General features: G+C 37.8%; 1 protein-coding gene across 1 annotated transcript; it reads right to left on the bottom strand.

Annotated features, from left to right (window-relative positions):
• Positions 1-180: 180 nt before the first annotated feature.
• On the bottom strand, positions 181-12271 carry LOC107576246 (uncharacterized). The gene is made up of 9 exons (XM_016262463.1): positions 11924-12271; positions 10793-11477; positions 9599-9976; positions 3733-4173; positions 3019-3276; positions 2182-2436; positions 1820-2062; positions 1432-1689; positions 181-223 (listed from the first exon to the last, which is right to left on the bottom strand). The coding sequence occupies exons 1-9, from the start codon at positions 12255-12257 to the stop codon at positions 181-183; spliced, it is 2895 nt and encodes a 964-aa protein (XP_016117949.1). The 5' UTR covers positions 12258-12271.
• Positions 12272-14062: the final 1791 nt, after the last annotated feature.

Genomic DNA, 14062 nt, shown 5'->3' with positions numbered 1-14062 from the left:
TAACATCAGCAACAGCAGCCTGTCAACACTGAACACAGACGAACACTAGATCAGGACAGATTCTGTAACATCAGCAACAGCAGCCTGTCAACACTGAACACAGACGAACACTAGATCAGGACAGATTCTGTAACATCAGCAACAGCAGCCTGTCAACACTGAACACAGACGAACACTAGATCAGGACAGATTCTGTAACATCAGCAACAGCAGCCTGTCAACACTGAACACAGACGAACACTAGATCAGGACAGATTCTGTAACATCAGCAACAGCAGCCTGTCAACATCAGCAACAGCCTTAAAGCAGCTTTAGAAAATGTAAACTATTTAGGGCCAGTTTTACTAAACGGCAAATTAGCTAAGAGCGCAATTCCAAAACAGCGCAGATGGGCGTGGAAATTTCTGTGGGTGATTTACTAACAATGCGCAAATTAAAGAACACAGACACATCATCTCATTTACATATCGACCAACGCAATATACCAAGTGCAGCGCAAATTAGAGCAGTCGCAAATAAAGAAATAAAGAAGCCACAGTACGCTGGGTTGCAAGAAGTTTTGATAGACCTGTAATTGCTTGACTCCTAGTTGAGGATTTCAAGTCGTCTTTTATTTCCTGAAGCAAATTAAAAAATAGCATGTCTTGGCAAACGATATGATCGGATAATGTGTTTAATACGTGTGGAAAAATTCCTCTCCCTTCTACCCTTTTCTCTGTTCTCTGCTGTGCCTCCTCATGACAACAATAATTGCTGCCATTTCAAGCGCAAAGCAGTTAAAGACATGCTTTTTTTCGGTGTTAAATAATGGTGCAAATACTAGTAATTTGAGGAGCGCAAACGTTAGTAAATGTCATTGCGTGATTCATTTGGATACTCTCCACCCATATATTTTGCCTCTGAAAAGGAACCATTAACGTCTAGAAGGCTTGCCACATTAACGTTCAGAGAGCTCCTACAAATGCATATTCAATAAGGTCAGGCACAAAAATAACTGTGTCCACTCATTTTCAGCGCCAATTCTTCACTGCACATCTTTAGTTAAACCTGACAGTACTATTTTTACGGCAAAAGACAGCTGGCGCTGTTTGTAAAACTGACCCTAGTATGAATGGGAATCTTACGGAATTCTATTATTCTGAAGGCTCTTAATGATTCTAGATGTGATAATTGTTTCCTTCATAATTACATTTTTCAGAACTTTTGAGATAGAAAGTAAAACAGAGCTCCCATAAATGCAAACCAATAACTGACCTAAAATTATTATTAAAATACTACTAATAAAACAATATGCCTTTAATAAGTTAAAACATAATTCAATGCTACTTCAAGGCTTGTAGTAGACATCACCCAGAAAGCTACTGAATGAAACACAGACAGACCTGCGACAGAGAAACAGAATAATAGAGCTAGAGAGAAAAGCAGTGAGACCTGAGGTGGGAGAGGTGTGTGAAGAGAGGCAGAATGCTCTGCAGCTCTTCCTCTGGTATGGAGGTCCACCGTAGATTGAGTGAAGCTGCAGTGCAGTGCTGCAGTGTGAAGCGCAGGGCCACACAGTCAACAGAGTCCAGATCTCTGCTCTGCAGGTTAATGTAGTTCTTCACTGAACTCAACAGACTGGACACAAACCCAGCAGAGCCGGACTCATAGATCTCTCTGATTGCACACAGCATGAAGGCAGAGCTCATCCTGTACAGACATATTTTTCATTATTAAATCATTATACATTTTTTATCATACTATTCAGTTTGTTTTTATGTGCAAAAATGAAAAGCAATACATTTTACATGCATATTTTGTGAAAACAATAATTGTCTACCGTTTAAACTTAATCCGGTTCAGGAATGGCAGAATTTCTCTAATGTTGACCTGAATGTTGCTCTTTCTGAGGTTCACAGTGATTTGCTGAATTCTGTGCTGCAGGAAATAATGTAGCTCTTCCCAGCTCAAGGAACAGGAAGTCAGATCCCCGCCCACTTTCTGCAGGAAGCTTTGAGTTAGTTCCTCTTCCTGAGCTTCATAGACACATTCAACAAGCTTCTGGAGAGTCACTTTAGACAGTCTACACAAACACACACACACACACACACACACACACACACACACAAAGAGTTCATTATATTTATATATTGTTATTGTAGATATAAAATCAAACACTTGAAATGTGTCCTACAGTCAGACCTGAGAGTCACTGCTCCCTGGTGACACAGTAGGACAGACACAGAAACAGACTGAATCTTGTGTCCAATCAAGTTCAAACACTGGACAGTCCAGAATCTCAGAAGGATGGCCAAGCTGCTCAGGACTCTGGACAGATTCCTCTCTGACTGCTGTTCCTCATTCAGATCAAGTGTGATCTCATTAACAGTGATGGGAGCTGGAACCTTCATAGACCTCAATGCCTGCACTACTCTCACCACCATATAACCACTCAGCCTGAAAAACAACAACAACACACTGTTTGATGAAACGAATCAAACAAACAAATAGCATTTAAAATGTTAAAGGCACAATACGTAAGATATTTGCAATAAATATCCAAAAACCTCTAGATATTTTGTTAACCTGTGTGCTTACATTATGCTAAAAGTTTCCAACAATGTCTAAATCCAGAGAAATTCACAATTTTAAGTAGTTAAATGGTCCATGTCTTCGTGTCACATGTCAGTGGGGTAATTTCCCGCTATTCTCGGTTGTTAGTAGAAACCATGGAATCACGGTGTGTTTCTTGAAAAAATGTGGAAGATGTAGTGGTAGCGCCAAAGCCAACAATCTCTGGTAGCATCTAGCAAGCCACAGCTGTTTGTTTTACACATTCACGATGTGCTACAATTATGCATGATCACTGGCTAAGGGTTCTGTCGCCAAAAATAACCCCATAAAATGAAAACGGCTGTGGAGGTGAACACGACAAATCCCATGATTCCAGCTACATCTTTGATAAATCTTTCATAAATGATTTATAGGAGTGAAACTTACATATTGTGCCTTGAAGTGAATTTATAATGCTGTCTGTACCTGAGTGTGTGTATGTTTGTGATGTGTCTGAAGAGAAGCCGGGTTCCTCTGACAGAGACAGCTGTAGGTTTTAGAGTGAGGTCGAGTCTGTCAGAAGAGAAACGTAAGAATCTCCCCACAGACCTGCAGGTTTTGCTGGGTAAATGACTTTCCAAACTGAGGGAGAAGCCAAGAGCCTCAAACAGTGAAGTCACCAGCTCTGGATTCTCTCTTAACTGGACCGCTTTAACTAGAGTTAACAAACACTTCTCAGAACAGCTGAAAAACACAATAAATACTTGATTACAATCACTACATAACTCAACATGACCCATTATACAATTGGAAAAATAAATTAACAATTTATGAGCAAAATCTAAAAAGACTCATTAAGAACTTAAACATGTTCAAATTTATAACAAAAACTTTGTCAAGTTTTAGTTGTAGGATTGTGGGGACTGAAGTGTAGAATTCAATGGCCTGTATTATAATACACAACAAGGCAAGACAAGGCAGGGCAGGGCAGAGATGGGCTGGATACAGCAGGGAAGACCAAAACACGCAGGGAGAACATACGGACACATTAGATGACAGTCAGACACAGAAGAGAGAACAGAAGGACACAAACGAGAAGGATAATGAGGGAGAACAGGTGAGGTAAATGAACAGCCTGAGGACTCCAAAGCCACACTTAAAGACAAGACAATATATGAGTGTCACAAAACAAAGACCAACCTCAGCTGTGAGATGTGTTGCAGACACTGAAGGAAACTCTTCACTTCACTCTCTTCCTCTGAACATCTTCTCAGCTTTACTGGTTTCTTCTCTGTCTGGAGCTTCAGCACTTCCAGGAGGACGGAGCTCTTTCTCGCTGAGAGATCTATGATCCAGACATCAGGTGACTGGAAAACTGACTGTAATGCTGGAAGATAACTCCTGCCTGTTTGAGTCTCATAGTTCTTCACACGAGAGCACAGATCCAGCAGGAAATCACTCTGATCATCACCATCTTCATCCTCTTCATCAAAAGGGAAGGTTTTGTAGCTGCACAGAGATGACAGCAGAGTCGAGAATCTTGTTCCTGCATCTTTGTCAGTTTCTACTGCAGCAACACAGAGATTCAGCAGGAATCTTACTGTAGACATCCTTTCTTCTTTATTATAAATGCCCCAGAACCTGATAATATACAATCAAGAACCAAACACTTCATTAATTTGAGATAACTTGCATCACTTAATACACTTCTTCACATCAAACACAAATAAATAATTCAACAAGAAGACTCAGGGATCTGATTTGATAATGTTTTAGCTGAAATGCAGAGCAATGGGATGTTATTTGTGCAAAGTCTGTGGGTATGAAAGAGAAAGATGGGGCCTTAAGACCTGTTCACACCAAGGACAGTAACTACGTTTTAATAATCGTTTTCATTCTATGAGAAAAGGTAAGTCCATACCATAGCTATAACAACAGCAACACAGAGGAACAATATCATTAGAATGATTTGTTTTTTTAGTCGTTGTTCAGTCTGTATTTCACACAGCATGATGAGAAACAGTTTGGTCTAATACAAGAGAGCTAATATCTTGAAGCAAAGTACACACTAAATGAATAATTTACAGAAATCTGGACACGAGTCACTATTTTCTCCATCATCTCTGATGTTTTAACCTCATCCGTCCCTCCAGAACCTATAACAAAAGTGTCCCTCGCGGGTCAAAATGACCCGAACGCCAAACATTACTCACATTATTTTGGTCCAGAAATCTTATATTGGTCCATTTTTCTACTTTTATTTTTTTTTTCTTCTTTTTTTTTTTTGTATGTAGATTTTTTTAAATATTGTATTTCGTTCACATTAAATTTTGGATATTCTTATGAAAATTAGCATATTTTTATACATTTTTCGCCAAAAAACAAAACAAAACCAGGAAAGACACAATTTCTGCATATTTATACTTTAAACATGATGATCCATCAGGACCTAGGTCACTGAGTGTCTCTGATGACATCTGGTGGGGAAAAATTACATAAAATTGCATATTATGATTACAGCCACTAGAGGGGCCTATTGAATCATCTCCTTGATGGCGAGGAACCATTTGGCAATTTAAAACCCCTATACAAACGTAACATCTCTGACCAGAACTGTAATTTATATGCAAATGTCAAAAGGCTAAAAGGGGTCTCTTAAGCCATAAACACCCAAAGATCATGCATGATTCTACGTAGACACTACAATCCTATGGAGATTCTTAAATGAGCCAAACAAGTGACATTTTTAAAACTACACCAACTTGAGGCTTCATTCCGCTTTCAGATATATCTCAAGGCTTTCAGATATACTGTATATCAAAACATTAAAAAAAACCTTCTCAGGTTACTTATGTAACCATGGTTCCCCAGTAGGGAACGAGACATTGCGTCCTCTAGCTTTCGTTATGGGGAACGCCTCGTCGTGACCCGTGTCTGAAGCATACATTGAAAAAACACCAACTCGTTGGCCGGCGACGTCACTACCGGTGCGACTATTAGTATAAATAGGTGCCGGGAGAACACATCATCCTCTTCTTCGTATGAATCTTGCATTTTATTAAACCCACATAGAATCCTCGAATTGACTCAGTTTTTTTGTGTGTGTTCCATGCTCAAGTGTGACAAAATTAAATAAATAACAAATCTGCACTTTTTTAGTAAATTCCATGCTTTTCCAGTGGCGGGTCAAAATGTCCCGCGAGGGATACTTTTTATATAACACCCACTTAAACTGCTCGAATTCACTGGAATTTTTTTTCCCGTGTATTCCCGGTTCAAGTGTAACAAAAGTAACACTCTCATACCATAACGATAAACGCTTGAGTTTTTAAAAAATCTTTAAAAATGAGTTTCAGGTCAAAATGACCCGAGGGACGGATGAGGGTTTTAATCTGACTGCTTGAATGCATTCGCTTACTGGATCCCTGATGATAAACTGTACAGGAGTTCAAATGATCTGATCACAGAAGAACAGAAACATGATGAGGTCTCTTGTTGAAAACCCTGCTTCTTTTTGCTTTTATTTCCATGATAATACACTGAATGAAATTATAAATCATTAATTCATTTATTTTTACCCCTCTGCGTACATTTGACATGCTCTGGCTCTGGGGAAGTGCCTCCCACACTTTGAAAACTCCTAAATTAAATTAAACGATAGAGAATGTGAATATAATCTCATATTGATGACTGACACACACCATCATGACTATAGTGTTAACTGTTAACTGTTATTGTCAGCTACATCATTTACAGTGGTGGAGGTAAGGAATTACAACTACTCACGTCGGGTACTTGTACTTTTTATATATTTTTAAAGCTGTACTTTTACTTGTACTTAAGTACAAATTAAGTAAAATAATCTACTTCCTTACTTTTAAATCATAGTTCGCTACTGAGTACGCCCACAATTTTAATTGATATCCAAAACATTGACGGCACTTCAGTAGCTAATAAAAATAAGATAAAGACATCCGATCGTAAAGGGACCAATAACAGCCCTGATATCTGAAGCGGGAAAAGCCGCCGCTGCAGCAGGTGAAGAGCTGATCAGACAGTGAGGGAGCTCAGCGTCATTTATGGACTCAAAGTTTGGAGAAACAAACTACATGGTAGTGTTATCATAAATGAGCAAGATCACTGGAGTACTCGAGCGATACCGGCTCTATATCAGCACGGCTGTGATTAGGCCAGAGGCACGAGGCCGCTGATAGAGCCGGTATCGCTCGAGTACGAGAGTGATATTGCATTTATACAACAGTTTGACGGAACATGTGTGTAATTAAACAAGAAACAACGGAGCGCCTAATAAAACCCTCTTTCGTGCGGAACTACTTCCTTCCGCCACGGATTCAATGCTCAAGTTGACAGTTAAACATACGTCACTTTTAGAATCTGTATCAAGGGCATGTGCTGCTTCAGTTAGGTTATTAGTGAGGAATAATGAGGTTATAAGAGAGAAACAATATTAACTAACGTACTCTACGATTCGCTCAGTGAATAATAATAAAAAAGAAAACATAGACCCGGCTAGAACAGGCGGAGTGATACAAAATTGTGAAAGGGCGTTCCACAATATCTCACGGTTCTCAACCAATCAGATTTGAGAACCAGAACGAACTGTTGTATAAATATCTATATTATGATACCGATACTGAAATATCTGACACAGTACTCATTTTCCACAGTATCTACCGAATATACACTGATACAAGCTGTGTCTCTCTCTCCTCTCCGACAGTGAGTTTGACACGCATCTGCCTCCTGTCAGTTACAGAGTCTGAATATCCGCCAGATTGCAGGTATCCCGCATAATTTTAATAATCCCTGCGCAAATGTGGCGAGCTCTTTATTGTAACTTGAGAACAGTCATGTAATCGCAGAAAACTGGATGCGAGCTCTCAGATAGGCCTAACTTATACAAATGAACTGCTTGTGCGCAGACTGTGTGCAATCGCGATCTCTCCACGCTTTTAAAGTAGAAATTATTTCTCTTTGCTCCTGAATTAAACTTTGTCAAAAGTTATCAGAATAAATCCACACCTGACCGATGAAAAGCCTACCGGAAATTTGATTGGCTGTAAGTGAAACCAGAAAGTCTTTCAACAATCAAAGATGGAACTTTAATTTCTTTACAATGTAAGTTTATGCTAGAAATGTTTATGAATGGGATATTTGTATGATTTGTGCATATACATATCCTAGTCTGCCTAACTGCATCACTACATTGTACAGACATTACAGGTCAAAGCCATCTGATGATCCATTTATCTCAACAAATAACATATGGCTCTTAAAACACCGTCTATAAAAATTCAGTGGTGTCATTTCAAATACCTCTACTGAATTGAGGTCATTTGTTTTATAATTTTATTACTGACTGCTTGTATTTTTTTGTAAATACAATTCAGTTTGAAATCAAAGTTGAAATCAAGCTTTCTTGTGCTGTAAGCTTTTGCAGCAAAGTTACCCTATTTTAAAGACACAGATACACAGAATGAGCAAATGTTTAAGACTGAGATTTTTGTAATGGTAATTGATCAATATTTCTATGCATGCAAGTAAAATTGTTTATCATATACAGTGAACATGTCTTTTTAGAAGACTTGGATGAAACCACTCAAAGCTTGAAATAATAATTGCCTTAAAAATGGATGGACAAAAAAAAATTGAGATATTAAAATATCTATATGGCAGTACACAGTATGTGGTAGTTTTGATTGTTGAAAAATTTGTCATGAAATCAAAAATGGCCCTACTTACTTTTTAGTGCACATTACTAGTCTTGTGGTGAACAATTAAACCGTGCAAGTCAATACACTGAGAAAAAGAATTGTCTGCCGTCGTAATCGTTAATCAAAAACTGAAAATGGGCTTCCGCTCTGGAATGGCGTTCTAGCTCTGATGACGGCTTCAGGAGAATCCTCTTGTTAAGTCATGACGTAAGGACTGCTGTTTCTGGGTCCATGCCTCTACTCATTTCACTTGAGAATACCATCTCAACAGCTTAAATATGTCATATTAATGAAATAGTGCTCATAAATGGCTAAGCATTTAAAAATTTGCTGTGCACACTACAGTCTCTGTGCTCACTACAGTCTCCGTGCTCACAGTGTCTCAGACAGTAATATTTTAGCTGAATCACTGTCTGGCATCTGGGATTTCAGTATGGAGATAAAGGTTAGGGTTATCATTTTTCAGTATTACATGACATCGTGGGTGTATATTAGCACAGTTTGTTGTTTTTTGGGGGCGTCTGGCAGAGCGTTAGGACCCAGAAGCAGTGAAGCGTAATGTCAGACGTAACAAGTATTCAACCGTGAATCTGCTGAGCAAGAGGTGGAGAGGAGGTGCACCACAATAAAACCTCGCCCTTTATTCAATAATCCGTTTCACTCGGAAATACATCACAACACTGAAGTCAGTTGCAGCTTCCGGTTCACGGGTACTTTACTATTGATATTTTTCAAGGTATTGAAGTTAGAAATTCCTGCATCATAACCACTAATTCACATACTTTGTCAATAAGATAAAAGTGGGTTTTGTTCAAAGTAGCTATTATCCACATACATCTTTGATATGAATGAATATTTTTTGGTAATTCATCAAATATCACCAGCTAAAAGTAACTAGTACTTTGAGTAGTTTTTGAGAAGAGTAATTTGTACTTTTACTTAAGTACTGTTTTGACACCAGTACTTTTACTTGTAATTGAGTATTAGTACAGATTTTCAGTTCTCTTTCCACCACTGATCATTTAGCACATGTACTTTAGCAGCATCCACTGGTTGAATCTACAAGGAGGCCCCATAAATGCACCCATAATTTGTGCTCAAACATCTACAGATATGATGAGTATTCAGACCCTCGGCCAGCTGTATCTCACCCTGCACAAAAACTGAGCTTAGATTTAGTTTAGAATGGTCAGAATGCATCACTCTATAGCTAACACTGAAACAAAACACAGCCCCTAATCTAAAGACCCTCATTAAAACAAAAAAAAATGTACAAGTATATGCAGAAATCATATTTCACAATAACTGTAAGTAGCCAGAGATTTTCTCACCTCAGCTGTGAGATGTGTTGCAGACACTGAAGGAAACTCATCACTTCACTCTCTTCCTCTGATAATCCTCTCAGCACTACTGGTTTCTTCTCTGTCTGGAGCTTCAGCACTTCCAGGAGGACGGAGCTCTTTCTCTGTGAGAGATCTATGATCCAGACATCAGGTAACTGGAAAACTGACTGTAATGCTGGAAGATAACTCCTGCCTGTTTGAGTCTCATAGTTCTTCACATGTGAGCAAAGATCCAGCAGAGCATTGCATTTTTCTGGGTCGTATTGTCCTCTCACCTCAAAAAGTTTGCAGTCGCACTGAGAAGATTTATGCAAGAATTCTACAAAGAATTTGATTTGCTTCAGCGGTTCTTTACAAGTGTTTAACCTGCAACAAAGAAATCAAACATAAGAGCATGTACTGATTGACTTGATTTATTTTTTTTAGGATTATGCCCACCAGACAATGCTAAGATATGTCTAGGGGTTATGGATGCTAATTGCAGCTGTCCATTTAACAGGGTAACTCTTCTTAAGGTGAATTCCCATCCCTCGTGAAAACGAGATAGAACTATGAAACTCAGAACTCCGTTAACAGACTTTCCTTCCTCTGAACTGTATGTTTGTGTGTTTTAGCTTAAGTTTATGTGATCTAGAATAGCCAATAAATTTCATGTTTCATTTATAAGTAAGCAATTGTCTGGTGTCAGATAATTTTGTGTCAACTCTATTGCCAAAAGATCCTTGCTTGCTACCTAGCTCGTAGCTTACGCATAATAATTACCTCTCTTTCAAGAGCTGACAAATCATCAAATTTTGTATTTCACCCGTGGCCAGGGAGAATACAAAATTTACATATTCAATTGGTAATATACACTGACATCAGCGTCTCGCTGGCCGAGTAGCTGATAAAAGTATAAACTATTGAAAGTCAAAGTCAGTTTTGATCAGGTGGACCTCAAATTCTCAGATCGAGTTCTTTTAAAACCTGAGCTAGAAATAAACCTGAATGAATTAATAATGATTAATTCCCTTACAACTAAGTAAATTATTACACCATAACTCACTGACCTGCCTACGCTCACACAAGATGAGAGAGACAGACTGACCACTGAACACACACGGGAGTAAATAGAGGCTTGTTTGAGATGAGCGAAATGTGCAGAACCAATTACAGCCAGATGCATGCATGCACATCACAGACACATTTTTGGGACACGGCCAGTCAGAGAAAAGTGGATCCTCTTCCTCCTCTGATCTGCATGTGATCACAATCTTGGCATTGGGCAGGAGCTCGTGCTTCATTATCTTCCATAAGATTAAATTTTCTTCCAAACCCATCACACAATCAAACACAATGACAACATTCTCAGAGTTTTTCTCAATATCTTGAAACACTTCTTTTCTGTCTTCATCCAATGGTAGTGAATACACATCAAACAAAAGAGCATCCAAACTGGCAACACTATTGTGGGCCAAAACACTTTCATCAAAGTAAAACATGTAGTCTATCTGTCCGTCATCCTTCTCCGCCCAAAGTCGCAGCATTTCCTGGACAACTGTAGTCTTTCCTACTCCAGGTTTGCCGATGATGAGGATGCTTTTGTCGTGCCATCTCAGGAGCTCCTCAGGTGACCGTGCTTGTTCCTCGCTAGGAATGTAAGCGTTCAGCTTTTGGGGCCGTGGCTTTTTGCATTTTTTGTTTTTCAAATTTATTTGGCATTGAGGAGTTTTTACCTCAGAGTCGGTCTCTAAAACCAGAGGTATAAAACCTAAGTTTCCTTGTACCTTGTCATCCAGATGTTTACAGAAACATTTCCTTTGGTTCTTCAAGATACTTTTTGCTTTCGTCTTGAGCTGTGTCTGGTAGTTTTTACAAGGCTTTGTACCTAAAATAGCAACAAATGCATAAAAAAATATTGAAATATGTTAAATGTGTTAATTTTAGGGATGCACCAATACCACTTTTTCCAGTACTCGCCCGATACGATACTTTTATTTTTGGTACTTGCCGATACCGAGTACCGATACCGATATTTTTATTGCATTTGTACTTTTTTTAAATATTAGGTACAGAAACCAAAAGGGTATGTATAATGTTAGTTGGTTAACTTCATTTATCAAATAGATACAGTCAAACCAAAATTTGTTCAGACACCTTCAACATTTCTCACATTAACAGTTTATTCGCTATAGTTTAGAAAATGGTAATATGCTTTCGTCTTGAGCCGTGTCTGGTAGTTTTTACAAGGCTTTGTACCTAATGCATAAAAAAATATTGAAATATGTTAAATGTGTTAATTTCACCAAAATGATATTTTATTTCTCTACTCACCAGTTGAATAGCTGGCCTCTGCGTCTTCTTCTTTGAAGGAAAAGCAGCTGATCCAGTAGTGTAAACCAGGATCTAATGTCCTCTTCTTAGTGACATCCAGAATCCTGAGTAATTCATAACTGGCCTCTTCACCTTTGTTAGTAACCCAATCCAATATACTTCTGGCTTTCTCAAACTCGGAGCTCTCGGCTTTGAGAGCATCGACCTCATAGACACTGAAAACCTTCTTCTGATGAAGACTCTCAATGATCAGAGGAAGGTTTTTCATGCCAGTCACCAGGTCTTTCCAGTTGTTTCTGAGGTACTCTTTAGCAGATCGCTGTGCAGACGCCATGCTGCAGGAATTTCAAACCTGAAGTAAAAGACATACGTTTAAGCCCATTGACATCATGCATTTAAATGATATTGATTATTTCACACTTTAATTCACATTTAATATTTTACACGATTTTAAGATGTGAACAAAAGACTCCCTAAGGTCACTAGCCTAAATCCATCATACGGAGGTAGGTACACAAAATAAACATTATGAATATAAATAAAGCTGCATAGTCTGCCCTGGTGGTGGTGGTGGGGGGGTGGAATAGAAACCATCAAAGAGTTTGTAATGGTTTCACTGGTTATAATGGGAATCATCTTGGTTTTATTAGAAACTACTGGTAATAGTTAACCTTTTATTGGTGACTTGTTAAAACCACTTTAATTATGGAGGACCAAACCTGCAGAAATTAAAAATAAAGAAATAAATAACAGGAAAATAAATACATACGTGAAAAAAAAAACAAATATAATTCACTTGAAATTAAAACTTAATCCTGAATTATTTTTTATTACTCTTTTCATTTATGTAGTATTTTCTGTCTTTATTTGTAATTTATTATTTACTTATTTCATTTAAGTTTAGATTTATTTAGGCTATGTATTTATTAATTAATTTATTTTTAAAATGTATTTATTCATGCATTTATTGATGTTTTAATATTTATTAATTCCCCCATGTAATTATTTCCAGATTTATTTATTTATTTTTGCAATATTTGTTTTTATCAAGTCATTTATTTTTGTCTTTATTTTCGTGTTATTTATTTATATTTTCTGCAGGTTTGGACTTCCATACTTAATAGAATATGTCCCAAAACACAGAGGAAACCATTTTTTAATGGTTTTAAAAGTTGATGGTTTGATGATGTTTGTAATGGTATTAGTAGTGGAAACCATTAGCATTTATGTGATGGTTTCTATCGTTTCTTTCAGCAGGGCGATTGTTTTCTTTTGTTATTTAATTGTATCAACTCAGATTTCACATTCACAACGACTTCGAACCCGGAACTCCACTTTGAAAAATACGGTCATTCTAGCCGCCACGTTGTTTTGTGGTGCGCGCATAGACTAGGCGTTACGGTAATAGCGTGTAAACCTCAGATCAAGGGAAAAGCGTTCAAGCTCTCATGCGTTATCACTCTCGCCCTCTCTCACTCTCTCTCCTCTAATGCGTTATGTCTCTGGCTCTCTCTCTCCTCTCATGCCTAATGTCTCTCGCCCTCGCCCTCTCTCACTCTGTCTCTCTCTCCCCTCTCTTGCGTTCTGTCTCTGACACACTTTCTCCATCAATTAATGAATAAATGAATATTCTCCCCTCTCATGCGTTATGTCTCTGACATTCATTTATTGAGCCAGTTTCTCCATCAATGAATGAATGAATGAATGCATTTAAAATAATACAAATGTTTAAAAAACGGTCTGATAAAAATTAAATGTAGAATTTTCAAATAAAAAAAATAACTGTCTAATGCGAAATAACAAAATAAAACCATTTAATGATCTTGTATATAACCATATTTATCTGTAAATTCACATAGTTATAAAAAGAAAACTCCCTGTTTTCACAAAAAAAAATTCCCATTACAAAATAAAAGCCATCCAAAAACTCATATATGACCAGTTTTGTCTTTGATTTTGAATAGCTCTAAAAAGAAAACTCCCTGTTTCCACAGAACAATTTCAATTCAGATTGACAACCCACTACCCCAGGGTGTCACTCAGCCAGTTTCAGGACGATCTGATGTTGCATTACATAATAAAAGCCCTCCAAAATCTCATTCTACCTGTTCTGCGTGTGAATTTGGATAGCTCTAAAAA

This window comes from Sinocyclocheilus grahami, unplaced genomic scaffold (assembly GCF_001515645.1).
Source record: "Sinocyclocheilus grahami isolate Dianchi unplaced genomic scaffold, SAMN03320097.WGS_v1.1 scaffold3386.1, whole genome shotgun sequence".
Taxonomy (NCBI): Eukaryota; Metazoa; Chordata; class Actinopteri; order Cypriniformes; family Cyprinidae; genus Sinocyclocheilus; species Sinocyclocheilus grahami.
Note: the sequence above shows the minus strand (reverse complement) of the source record. Positions and strands in the feature narration are given on the sequence as shown.

Excerpts from the sequence above, each read along its gene's own strand:
- LOC107576246 (XM_016262463.1), bottom strand. The coding sequence starts at position 12,257 with ATGGCGTCTGCACAGCGATCTGCTAAAGAGTACCTCAGAAACAACTGG. Across the intron at positions 2,437-3,018 it reads ACAAACATACACACACTCAG|GCTGAGTGGTTATATGGTGG; the intron begins GTACAGACAGCA and ends GTTGTTTTTCAG. Across the intron at positions 2,063-2,181 it reads CAGGGAGCAGTGACTCTCAG|ACTGTCTAAAGTGACTCTCC; the intron begins GTCTGACTGTAG and ends GTGTTTGTGTAG.